The sequence below is a fragment of the Thunnus maccoyii genome, chromosome 2, assembly GCF_910596095.1.
Source record: "Thunnus maccoyii chromosome 2, fThuMac1.1, whole genome shotgun sequence".
NCBI lineage: Eukaryota > Metazoa > Chordata > Actinopteri > Scombriformes > Scombridae > Thunnus > Thunnus maccoyii.
In genome coordinates, this window is record NC_056534.1 from 31,976,101 (window position 1) to 31,988,838 (window position 12,738).

The 12,738-nt window shown below is 38.7% G+C and overlaps 1 protein-coding gene across 1 annotated transcript; it reads left to right on the forward strand.

Annotated features, from left to right (window-relative positions):
- The first annotated feature begins 2,953 nt into the window (after window positions 1-2,953).
- On the forward strand, window positions 2,954-11,913 carry asf1bb (anti-silencing function 1Bb histone chaperone). The gene is made up of 4 exons (XM_042400262.1): window positions 2,954-3,251; window positions 4,937-5,052; window positions 8,366-8,542; window positions 10,740-11,913. The coding sequence occupies exons 1-4, from the start codon at window positions 3,143-3,145 to the stop codon at window positions 10,935-10,937; spliced, it is 600 nt and encodes a 199-aa protein (XP_042256196.1). The 5' UTR covers window positions 2,954-3,142; the 3' UTR covers window positions 10,938-11,913.
- Window positions 11,914-12,738: the final 825 nt, after the last annotated feature.

The following is a 12,738-nucleotide window of genomic DNA, read 5'->3' on the forward strand; positions in this document are numbered from 1 at the left end:
AGTCCCTCTGGGAGAATGTGCTTTGGACAGATGAAAATAATTTAGAACTTTTTGGTAAATCCATAGACTGTATAAAAATATATATACAAATAATACAAATACTGGGCTCTCTGCATATCCCTACTATCAAGGCATTTTGGAGCGAAACATACAGCCCAGTGTCGGAAAGCTGTGTCTTAATTGCAGGACATGGGTCTTCCAGCAGGATAATGACCCCAAACATCATCAAAAAGCACCCAAGAGTGGATAAAAAGAAAATGTTGGACCGTTCTGAAGTGGCCTGCTATGAGTCCTGATCTGAATCCCATTGAACATCTGTGTAAAGAGCTAAACTTGTTGTTGGGAGGTGCAGGAAATTTGTTTTAAATCACAATTTTTTTCTGAGGGAAGACCCCCACATCCCCCCACCAATAATGTATTTTTCCAAGCTTGCCCCCCATTTTAAAAAATAACTAGGCACCCATAGTGAGGAGTATAGATCTTTCTTACACTATGTTTTGAAGAAAATATGTGTAATATCTGGAGTGTATATCAAAAATGCTGTCCAATAAATACAAGCAGCACCACAGTTCCTAAAAGCACAGAGCTTCTAGCATGGCTGCAGACTTGTCATGAAATATATTGTAAATTTTCCTTTAGGAGGGCAATCACAAATTCATGAATCTTTGCTGAAGCCAAATTTGGACTCAAACCTTCAGTGTGGAACTTTTACATATAAATGAACGTCCGTTTCATTCAAGCCCTTGCCAAAATGACTTCACCCAATGCTGATTCAGCCTATCACCACCAGATAAATCTCTCTGTATTTCACAGTGCACATCATTTTTAAATCTCATGTCGGTCACAACATTCCCACGTTGGCCGTTTGGCTGTCTAATGTGCAATGTTATTGGACCGAATGGATCCCATAAAATCTTTTATATTGTGGATATTTAGGATACTAGAAATAGGCCTACGTTCTTTATCAAACAATGCTGGATATATTTCAAAGAAATGGACGCTTACCTTTGTGACATGGGAGGCATAAACTGGCTAGGCTATAGTGAACTATGTTTTTTTTCTAAAACATTACTGGACTTGAATGAAAACAAGAGTTTTTGAACTGCCCCCTATATGGTTCTAGACTTTACATTAAGATTTTGACCTGTTGTTCAGCAGACAAAAGAATACAAAGAAGAAGAAAGGGATACCTCAGGGGAGCGTAAGGAGTCCTATACTTTTCTCTATCATGCTAAATGATTTTTGAAAATGTATCACCAGATATGGGTACATTGTTATTTGCAGATGACAGTGCTTTGTAGAAGAGAAAGAAACAGTAAGAAGGAATAAATCAAGTTCAAATGTGGGTGAAGAAATGAGGATTCATGTTTTCAGTTGAAAAACAAAAGTAATCATCTGAAACTGTATGAAAATAATTTAGAGACAGTTGAGACATTTTGGTCCTTTGGGGTATATTCTGACTCTAGGTTATCCTTGAGAGAACACATGAAAGAAGAACATCCTTTATATACATATATATATATATATATATATATATATATATATATAATTAGATCAATGTTAAATCATGGGATTGTAGTTTATAGATACATATCAAAAACTGTACTTGGAGGGTTAGATGTGATCTGGGATCAGTAAGAACATCACCTGTGTTTGCCCTACAAGTTGAGACAGGAGAAATGCCACTTTGGTTACACAGAAAACAACTTCTATTGGATGAGTTTAAGAGGTCATGGAGATCGTCACCCAACCAAAAAAGTGACACAGACCTGCTGGAAAAGGGAGAGAACAACAAAGCCAAAGTTTGGCTGGACAGCAGATGCAGCAGAAAGGGACTTTGGAGTGTATGAAAAGGAGTTTTGTCCAACTGGGATATGGCCTATAATCTCTGTGTGGTTACTTGCAACTCTGTTGGTAGATTTGGAATTCCTACAAGAAATAAAAGTGCAGATTTAGTGTGAGTTAGTTCTGCAGTTACAGTATAAGAAATGTAAATATACACACCATGTGCAGCTTTTTACTGATGGATCGAAGGCTCCAACAGAAAATCATAGCAAAAGGGCAGAAAATACATCAAGATTGGCAACAACACACGGATAGAAGTTAAGCAGAAGACATTGATGAGTATGGTGGAAATGGACAAGGCAAAAGATGTTTGGTCAGCCTCCAAAAATGGGGACTGGTGGGAAAAATCTGACAAACTGAATGTAATACAAAAATTCGAACAGACATCTGAAGAACATGGAATTAGTACAGTGCAATACAATATTAGTATATATAATAAAAGAATACAATAGTAGTAAATTGTTTTAAAAAATAAATTCCCTTCTAAATGTGTCTTTTAAGTATGAGAGAGGGATTACATAAAATAGCCTACAATAGGGAGTCAAGTCGTATTAGTGATTTTTTACTATTAATATTAGAATCATCATCATCAGCCAAGTGTGTTTACACATATAAGGAAGCTCTCAACAACACAGCAATCCTCAGAAATATACAATATGAATGACTATATACAGGTGAAACTATTTCTATGGACTGTAAAGAGGATACAAATAGAGCAAAGTAGTGAATAATGCAAGGAGTGCTGAGATAAATATTAAATGGTAAAAAAAGACATGTCACTTTACACATAGTAGGTGGTTATGTTCAGTATATATAGCCTGTTCAAATATACAGCAATGAGTGATGTGTAATATAATAATGTAATATGTAATAATAAATGCAATATATCTCATATCTTTGCGGATAATTTGTTTTTAAATGCTTCAAAAACCAGAGATTATAAAAATCTACATATCTGTGAATAATATTTTGTCTGCAGAGTCATATTGTTAACGTGATTTTCAACCTGTTCGTCCTGCATAAAGTAACTGTAGGAGTTAACTAACTCCAGGAGATGGCAGTAATGCAACAACAAGGCTGCACCAGCTGCTTAAAACTTAAAGAAGAAGAAGAAAAGTGACGTACTTCCTCCTTCAGTCGCGCCGCCGCCAGGTCGTGTTGGTGCTATTGGATAATAAATTAGTCAAACTTTAACTTACATTAGTGAAGACCGCGACGGCGAGGTGCTGATAGAGTCGTTACACTTGGTGAGAGATAAGTTCGTTTTCCAGTGTGAGGTGCCTCCGAAGATACCGCTATGGCCAAGGTACAAGTGTTGAATGTCGCTGTGCTGGACAACCCAAGCCCATTTGGAAACCCTTTTCAGTTTGAAATAACGTTTGAATGCATGGAGGACTTGCCAGAAGGTGGGTATTGTTTCCAGCTTTGTGATAGCTATTGAATAACTGTTACCACCTCTCTATTGTGGCATTGGTAAGTTAACTCACGCACTGCGAGTGGACAGGGTGCATCGTAACTCGTCGATAGTGACGTTGTTTTTTCAATTACATGCCAGTATTTGCGGGTTAACGACATTTCATTTCGACAAGTTGTTAAAAATTGGCGCTGGCGCGTTTATGCTCAGAGCCCCGCCTCCTGTGCGCTCTGATTGGGTCAGGGACGTTCTGCGGAGTTTTCCTCCAAAGAGTCGATTGGTTGCTGACGCTTTGTTACTGTAGCGACAAGCTCAAAGATTTGCCGCGAACCGCCAGAAGAGACAACAGTCAGTTTAGCTTTAGTGACATTAACTGTGTGCCTGTATGCGTTGTACATGTTAAGTGCCATCAGCTTGGTGCAACTAAATAGATTGTAGGTGATTCTGAGGGGGAAACGACACATTTTTGTTTGTTTTGGTGGTTCAAGGCAATAAAATAAAACCAAAGTGTCTAGAGATGCTTTGATGACATAATATTAGTATTAACTCGTAAGCTTTAAGAAGAAAATATGACAGACCCAAATTGCCAACAAAATAATTATCAATTAGTGTCAACCCGTAAAATGTGCATATTTGTGTAGTAATCGGCCAAAATATAAGTGGGGAAATCCAGAGTAACAGAACACCAATTAGCTTTTTCCATTTTGTAAGCACTCCAAATTAAATTCTAGTCACCTCATTTGTTTTATTGGTGATAGCAGAGGCCTCAACAACAGATACTTCAATATCTAGGCAAAAAAAACCCTGAAACAATCTGCATGGCTGGATAACATTTAGAGATGCACCGATGCAACTTTTGTCTTGATACCAATTCCAATACCTGAACACAGAGTATCTGCTAATACAGATTCCCAATCCAATGCTAGTTATCTTTTTAATTAATTCATTCATTGCAAATTTTAAATCTGGAAACTTGACTGTGTGGAATTCACATGTAAGGTAACATGAGGCCAGATATTGTTGGGGCACTAAAACCAAGATTGGCAGCCCACTGTGACTTCATCAAATTAAAGTTTTAACAGAAACACAAAATTTTATAGAGACATTTACAAAGAAACTGTATTTAATGTTAATCCATCATGTTTTCCCAACACCCAGTCGGCTTAATAAGGCCAGTACATCCTTAGTACATTAGAGGTACGTGGTAAAAGCAACAAATGTGTTAAACTGTTGCAGTAAAGCATGATTGGGGTTGAAGATGTCGCAGTGTGCAAATCAGACACAAATGAAGAGTAGCAAAAAAAACAATTAAACCACAGAACTCAAAAGGTTTTAACTGTCCACAGCAAGTACAACATCTTCAGTAATTTTACAATGATTAAACAGTGGACTGATCAAATGATGGAATGATTCTCTCCTTACATCTCGGTGCATTAGAGTAACTTTGATTTTGGATGATTCTGTTATGCACAGAGGTCTGAGAGAAGAATCAAGCATTGGAAATAAAAGTTAATCTGTGTATAAAAAGCTGCAGGATATCTCCAAGCACAGCATCTCGAGATGGAGCTGATGCCCATGCGTTAATATTATTACCTTTGTGTAACTCATTCATCACAATACTGAACTACACCTTTCAAGTATTTCACCAAGTCTCACTATTGCCTTGTATGTGCTCAGATCTGGAGTGGAAGATCATCTATGTGGGTTCAGCTGAGAGCGAGGAATACGACCAGGTTCTGGACTCGGTTCTAGTTGGCCCGGTACCGGCTGGCAGACACATGTTTGTGTTTCAAGTGAGTTCACTGTGGTCACGTTACAAAATACACATGGACATGAGAACTAGGGATGCATGATATATCAGAGGCTGATACATTATTGGCTGAGAAGTAAGAAAATGAAATTTTGTTATTGTTCCAATAATGACATTTCAGCTGATAATTTCTTCCTATAATACACAGCCTTGGCTGTGACTAGAGAGGCCACTTGAGACCTGCTTCTGAAATGGGGTTTTTGGCTCTTGAATGCTAATTGTATGTAACAGTTGAGCTTAATTACCAGCAGACTTACCCTTGGGAGTCTAAGGGCTTTAGTTAACAATTATTCACTGCATTTATTTTAAGGGTTGACAATTACCCCCTTTCCACCAACTGGAACTTAGTACTGGTGCTAGTTCACAGTTGGTTCAACTTGTGAACCCTCTAAGAACCGGCTTGCTTTTCCACAGGCGAGTGCCAAATTGTCACGTAACTCTACACGCCTCTGGTTTCCTAGCAATGTGAAAGCCAACTTCAAGCACTCCGACATAGTAGGTGGCGGTAATGCAACATAATGCTGGTTGCCACCCGCCATTTTAAGAAAAAAAAAGAAAAGAAAAGACCTTGCCATTACCAGCAGACTGATCACACTGAAGTATACTCAAGCAAGACATGACTGTATCATATGACTGACAGCTGTCTCACCCTGTATTTGTTGAGCCATCTGATTCTGTGACCTGCAGTGTTGGAAGAAGTACTCAGACCCTTTACTTAAGTAAAAGTAGCCTATCAATACCACAATGTAAAAATACTTAATTATAAGTAAAAATCCCGCATTTAAAATCATAGAAGTGTTACTAGCTCAATTTACTTAAAGTACTAAAGTAAAAGTCCAAATTTTGCAGAAAATTAGGCTGTGACTGATATATATTGTGTGTGTGTGTGTGTGTGTGTATATACATATATCCCAGTGGCAGCTGGTGACCCAAAAAATTGGGGAGGACAGGAGGAAAACCAACATGGAATCTTACAACAAACTGCATCAAACTATATCATTGTCCCACCTGATGAAATCCGAGGGTTGGGGGGCAATTTTATATGCCAATAAAACAATTTGCTTGAGTGGTGAAAAGGCTGCTTCTTTAAAGACATTTAGCATATACATAATGTCTCTAAACAAAGAAGTGCTCATTTTAGCCACGGAGTGGTTCAAATGTGTCATTTTAACAACAAAGTGAAATTCAAATTTATAGTATTGTTCTATTGTGACAACAAATTCATGTTCTCATCAAAAACAGACAACATATCACATGATTTACACGTGTTTCCTATGTATTTTCTTAGCATACAGAAATATATAAAGTAGCACAAAGCTTATAATGTGATACAGGTTCAGATTAGTGCTGAATACTAGAAAGGTTGAACACTAAACACATTCACAGATCTAAAAGTGTAGGTTCACATCAGAAAGTATTAAGTCATGTATCAAATACATGACTTACACACTCTTATCTATATGCACCACCTACAAAATATAGTCTACAAAGCTGACATGTTAACACTAGGGGTGTTAACATGAACACAAAACTCACGGTTTGGATCGTATCATGGATTTGAGTCACGGATCAGATCATTATTAGGATCAGCGAAAAAAAAGGGAGGAGACAAATAAAACTTTGTTTTCCATTTATTCTGTAACACACTTACAGCCAGAAACAGCAAGGGACTTTTGCCCATGGTCTTTAATGAAAACAACATTTAAGATGTCCAATGTTTAAATAAAATATATAAAATATTCAATGCTCAGTTATTGCAATATGAGGCATGAAACCTTCCTCTTTTAAACAGTGAATGAAACAGCCTCTGTCCACATCATCAAAACTTGATGATAACAAACATTCACCGCTAACGTCAGTTAGCAGCTAGATGCTAATTAGCTGCTCAGCTGCAGCACATTAAACAGCAGGTAAACATAACTCAAATGTCACATCGGACCTGTTAGATGCTGGTTTGATCATTGATCTTCAAAATCCCTGTTAGCGACACGCTGTCTGCCCATGACTTGTACTTAAAGCAGTTTGTTTACTTTGTCTTAAATGAGACATTAAATTTTGCAATTAATCCGCAGTTCATATGCCTGCTGAACCGTGGGACCACGGATATGGTGCCGAATCCGTACGGATCACGGATTAACTACGATCTGTTACACCACTAGTTAACACTTGTTATTCTAGTTACTTTTTGCTTATTACTCAATATACGGCTCAGCTTAAAAACGAACTAAAGAAACTGTCAGAAGCAAGCAGCCAGACCTCCTGCACTCTCATTCACTAATCACACATCAACATCAACAGGTGACTGAACAACCACTCAATTAAAAACGAATGAATGAGTGAGTCCAGACAGCTCACTGTGACTTCAACAAGCAAACTAACGTTACCCACAACACATTATATGATCTCTGCTGCATTCTTGTTAAGGAGATAAAAAAACACAAAAAAGTCACACAGAGACATTTTACCATCAGAGATGAAATTAGAGACAGAGAGAGAGAAGCTGTATCTGACTCACATTATCTGACGTCTTCTTCTTCGTCTTCTGGAGGACAGCAGGCACCCGTCCTCCTCTGCCCCCCACTCCACCTCTACCAATTGCACCTCCGCCCCAACCACTTCACACATTTCCCTCTCTCCTCCCGCCCTGCAGGTGTCGCTGTTGAAGCATTTAAAACAGAATTTCAGTAATGGATTCTTTCCAAAGAAGTGAGAAAAAATACTTTATAAATAATACTGAGATTTGTAATGGTTTATTTCAACCAAATATTCTTTTTTATATTTTGATCTCCCTTTTGCCTCTCAAAAAAATAGAGGAGGATCAACCTCCTCTGCCTCTATGGACCAGCCTCCACTGATATATACACACATTAACAGCTTTTAGCCTGGCTCAAAATCTCTGCCACAATGGCAGACATTTTGAGTTTTGGTTTCAGTTGGTCATGATAATCCCACCCCCAGCCCCTGACGTAAGCAGTTCTTTCTTCTAGACCAGTAAAGTGTTGGTGCCACTCTGGAACCATTTTCCCTGGCCGAGAGCCAGCTCTTTGGTTGTCAATATGCTAAGAACTGGTTCAAGATTAGGCACCAGCTCCAAACCAGCCTTGGTTGAAAAGGGTTAAATGAGGGCATAAGGTCTGATGTTAATTAGTCTACATATTAACAAGATTAACTACACTACTAATCTTACACACAAGTTTACAATAAATAAATAAATACATTCTTTATTGTAGGGGTAGTGAAGGCTCTCAACACTGGTATAGTATCAGAAAAATAAACTTGTAAATCTCTCCCCTTAGGCTGATGCTCCTAACACAGGGCTGATTCCAGAGAGTGATGCTGTAGGAGTGACTGTGGTCCTCATAACCTGCACCTACCGTGGACAGGAATTCATCCGCATCGGTTACTATGTCAACAATGAATACACGGACCCTGAACTACGGGAAAACCCGCCTCTCAAACCAGACTACACTCAGGTAACACCGATACACACACTCAGAGATAAGAGTCACTGATTTTTGTCACGCTGGAAGCTCAGGGGAACTTCTCCAAGCAATCTGCACTTACTGGACTGACATGTTAAACAGATCTCATAGCCTGTTTTTGATGTTTTAAAAAAAAAAAAAAAAAAAATACAGCAGATAGCATAAACATACAGTATGTTGCAATACATGGACCATGCCAGTAAAGTCTATTGAAATATACTTTTGTACTGCCCTCTGGTGCTCTGAAATTGAAGTTACATGCAACTCTGATATTGTCTTCATTTGAAGAAAATATAATGTCAACACTTCAGAGTTCATATATTGTTTAGTGTCTTTATTTAATTTTTTGCCCTTGCAATACAAAGGCTTGTAGTTGTGTGTTTGCTCTTTGGTTTAAAGGAAGTATCAGTTCAGGCACCATTCAGGCACAACTAATATTGTTTTAAAAGTAGAATTTTAGCACTGGTATTATCCAAATCAAAACAATATATTAATCCATATAAGGATGCTTCCTAGTAACATTATTGTTAAAGTTAATATTTTCTGTATTATCACATTTACAGTTTTAATCTTTCTATCAATCCTATTCAAAACTGACTGATACAAATGTTGTATCATTTGTTGAGAAACAGTTGTCTGACTCAAGGTGTAAAGATTCATACTGAAGCTTAAACAATAATAAAATGTTTACATTATTGTATAGGACAATTAAAAGCTTAGTCAGCATAGTCAATTAATTGATCGATTGACAGTGTTAATCTATGTAATCTATTAGGGCTGGGCGATATGACCAAACTATCATATCCCGATAACGATACCTATCCCGATATAGCACATTTTAAGTCGATGAATAAATAGTTGGTCCGTCCCCTCCATCTCCCCCCGCCGTGTGTGTGCTTTTACATAGCATGCAGGTGTTCCAGATTCAGAGGCGTGAGGTAGATCAGACTGATCAGAGCTGTAAACTCCGCCATGTTTGAGTACAAAGACGTTACTAGGACAAGGGGAGGACATTTCTCTTCGTTTGATAACATTAAAAGTTAAGTTAGACTTTTCTGTTGGCTTCCGCAAGACGAGAGAGAGAGAGAGCAGCTGTGGTCAAGTGAGCTAGAGAGTGAATGAAGAGAGGGAGCACTAGTAGTGAGAAAGCCGATGAATAAAATCAGAAAATGTTATTTTCTGATTGTTTCACAGCGGTTACGTCGTAAATCACAAACACACCTCCGCCCAACACTGCGGATGTACACTGCACCACCTGGTTTGGTCTGAATACGGGCCAACGGGCTATAGAGAGCAGAGGTGACTAGCGCAACCATAAATGACAACAAAACGCAGTAGAGAGACTCACACAGAGCTGAAATTAAAAGTGTGCACATAAATTTGGTAAATAACATAAATAAAGACAGTCTCTACTGTGTTTTGCTGTCATTTATAGTCGCCGTCTCGCTGCTTCTCTGCTCTTTCTCAGCGTGGGCGGGGCTGAGACCTCCACATGTGTGCAGCGCAGCAGAGACAGACAGCGGTGGAGAGTTAACGACAACTAAACTCATTATGTTACTGTAAGAGCAATAAAAGCTTTGCAAGTAAAAAGCCAAGAATGTTGATGTAATTGTAATAATTATTAATGGAATCCGCCCAAGAGATGGACAGACTCTAAATGACCACAAATATTGCCGTAAAGAGGGAGTTTTGAGTCACAACGATATAAACGATAGAGCAAAATATGAAACGATAGACATTTTTCTCTCGTCACACGATATATATATCGTCATATCGCACAGCCCTATAATCTATTTAGTTATTTATCAAGGAAAAAATACCAGACATTCACTAGTTCTAGTCTCTGAGATGAGAGGATTTTCTGCTTGTCTCTCTTTGTGTCTTTGTACTGTTGGTCAGACTAAATGAGCAGTTTGAAGAAGGCACCTTGTGATGGGCACTTTGTACTACTTTCTGTCATTTTAAAATACCTCTTTCAAAGGTTTTTATTATTATTATTAATATTATTACTTGTTAATATACCCACACAAACATATATTCACCCACAAACCAAGAAAGTTGCATGTGAAAATAATTTTACAAATAACTGAGGCATTGACGGTACACAATAATGGAATGAAGTGCCTCCACTTCAACTGATTGATCTAAAGTTAGAGACCCCATTCATCCCATTTTTTCATCCTGTTAGCTCCAGAGGAATATTTTGGCTTCCAACCCCCGCGTCACCCGCTTCCATATCAACTGGGAGGGCTCGGCAGACAAGATGGAGGACAGTGAAAACGTTGACCCGTCCCCCAACATCAGCGGCATGCTCCCTCCATCCTGTATACCAGGAAAGATGCCACCTCTTGGACTGATGCCAGACAACTCCATGGATTGCATGTAAGAATCATCAGATTAACATAATGGACAAGGAGCCCTTCTTATCTGTACACTTGCCCACACCACAAACACACAATTTGACAAGGAGGCCATGGATGTATCTACCTAACACGTGGACATTAACAGGAAGCACGGACGCTTATTTTTATACAGCATACGCAAAAGGGATGGATCTGGATTGTAACTTTTTTTCTCTCTTTGAACACACACGCAGATCTCTACAACCAACATTGCCTTATTTTACCGTATGTCTGTCTTGGATGATGTTAAAGCCGAGCCAGAGAAAGTCATCAGGGCGGGGCGATCTTTAGACAAGACCGCCATATCCTCACAGTCCTGAGACTTACAAGTCACACACATGCACTGATGTTAACCTGTTTGGGCACCCATACTGTGCTGTTCACCTTGTCCTCCTGAGCACAAATCAAAGCTCTGGACAGAATACACTGACCAGCAGAGTGCTCAGTGTTTCAGAGTAGGTGTAGCACTAGCTGCATATCGAAAAGCATTTCATTGTTCAGGAGGTTTGTCTCATGTGATGTAATTTGTCGCATTGGAAATACCTGTGGAAACAAATCTTCAGGGGCCTGTTCCTGTTATCTGGACAGCTTATTTAGTTTAAAACCTGATACTCCCACAAATCTGGAAGATTTGAATGACAGAAATCCGTTGGCAAATTTTTCCCATGGTTTATCAGTATAACTCGGTGAACATGCTTCTACGAACATGTACCAGTTCAGATAATGTTCTAAAAGATGTCTTCTGTAATTATGCACACAACATGTACGCAAAGGAGACGATGGAGAAATCAATGCCATGTCGCAGTCAAGTTGTTTTGATGATTGAGGCTCACTGTAAATAATGTTTTCCCAGCGCTTATTTTGCCTTTGAGATGACAAGGCATGTTTTCTTTTTGTACTTATTCTCTGCCTAAGTATTTGTTACAACAGTAATGGGTTTAATAAAGTTTGTTTTGTGAACATCGTGCTGCTTTCTGATAATCACCACATCTTATTTATGCAGCTGCTTTCCACCTTGACTAGTGAGGAAGGCAGAAAAGGAAGCACAGCAACAGCAGCGAGATTCAGCGTGCATGTGTGTCTGTCTTCCCCCTCCTCTCTGAGTCTTTTTTTTTTTTTTTTTTCCAATTTCATTCATAAAATGCAGCAGCATCACTCCACCATTTTCACTCTAGCCTCATGTTGCTAGGCAACTGCAGCACAAAAGGGAGGGGAACTGTCTGCTCTCACCCATTATATCTCTTAGTTGAAGGGACTAACTCCTCCATCCATCCATCTGTTACCTCTGTCTGCATTTCACATGTCTACACTGTTCAGAAAGACTGAATGAGTGTAACTAGAGTCTGCAGTCTGCAGCATGCATATTCATATATGGCATCACCTGCTCTCTAATAGCTGCCTGTCTATTGATTGATCATATGAGCACTACTCATATGATCAGTCAATCAAACTGCCAAACAGAACAAGCAATTGGGTGGCTTCCTGTTGGGTGGACAGAATAAATAATTTGCAGATGTAACCTTCTGCTCTGGGAAATTGTGATGGGCATTTTAATCTGTCACATTTTAAAGATTGTCAGTTATTTTAATAAGCAATGTTCAATGAAAACTAGTTAGTTGCAGCCCTAGACTGTTTTGAAAACCAGATGTGCCAGAGAAATTACAAGATTAGCATGTCAGGCAGCAACAATTGTTCAGTGTCTGTAATTTTCACAATGGACTGCAATGTAACATAAACATAAGACTTAATATCTAATAATGTGTAGCTCATACAGCTTTAGTAGTT

Excerpts from the sequence above, each read along its gene's own strand:
- asf1bb (XM_042400262.1), top strand. The coding sequence starts at position 3,143 with ATGGCCAAGGTACAAGTGTTGAATGTCGCTGTGCTGGACAACCCAAGC. Across the intron at positions 3,252-4,936 it reads CATGGAGGACTTGCCAGAAG|ATCTGGAGTGGAAGATCATC; the intron begins GTGGGTATTGTT and ends GTATGTGCTCAG. Across the intron at positions 8,543-10,739 it reads TCAAACCAGACTACACTCAG|CTCCAGAGGAATATTTTGGC; the intron begins GTAACACCGATA and ends TCATCCTGTTAG.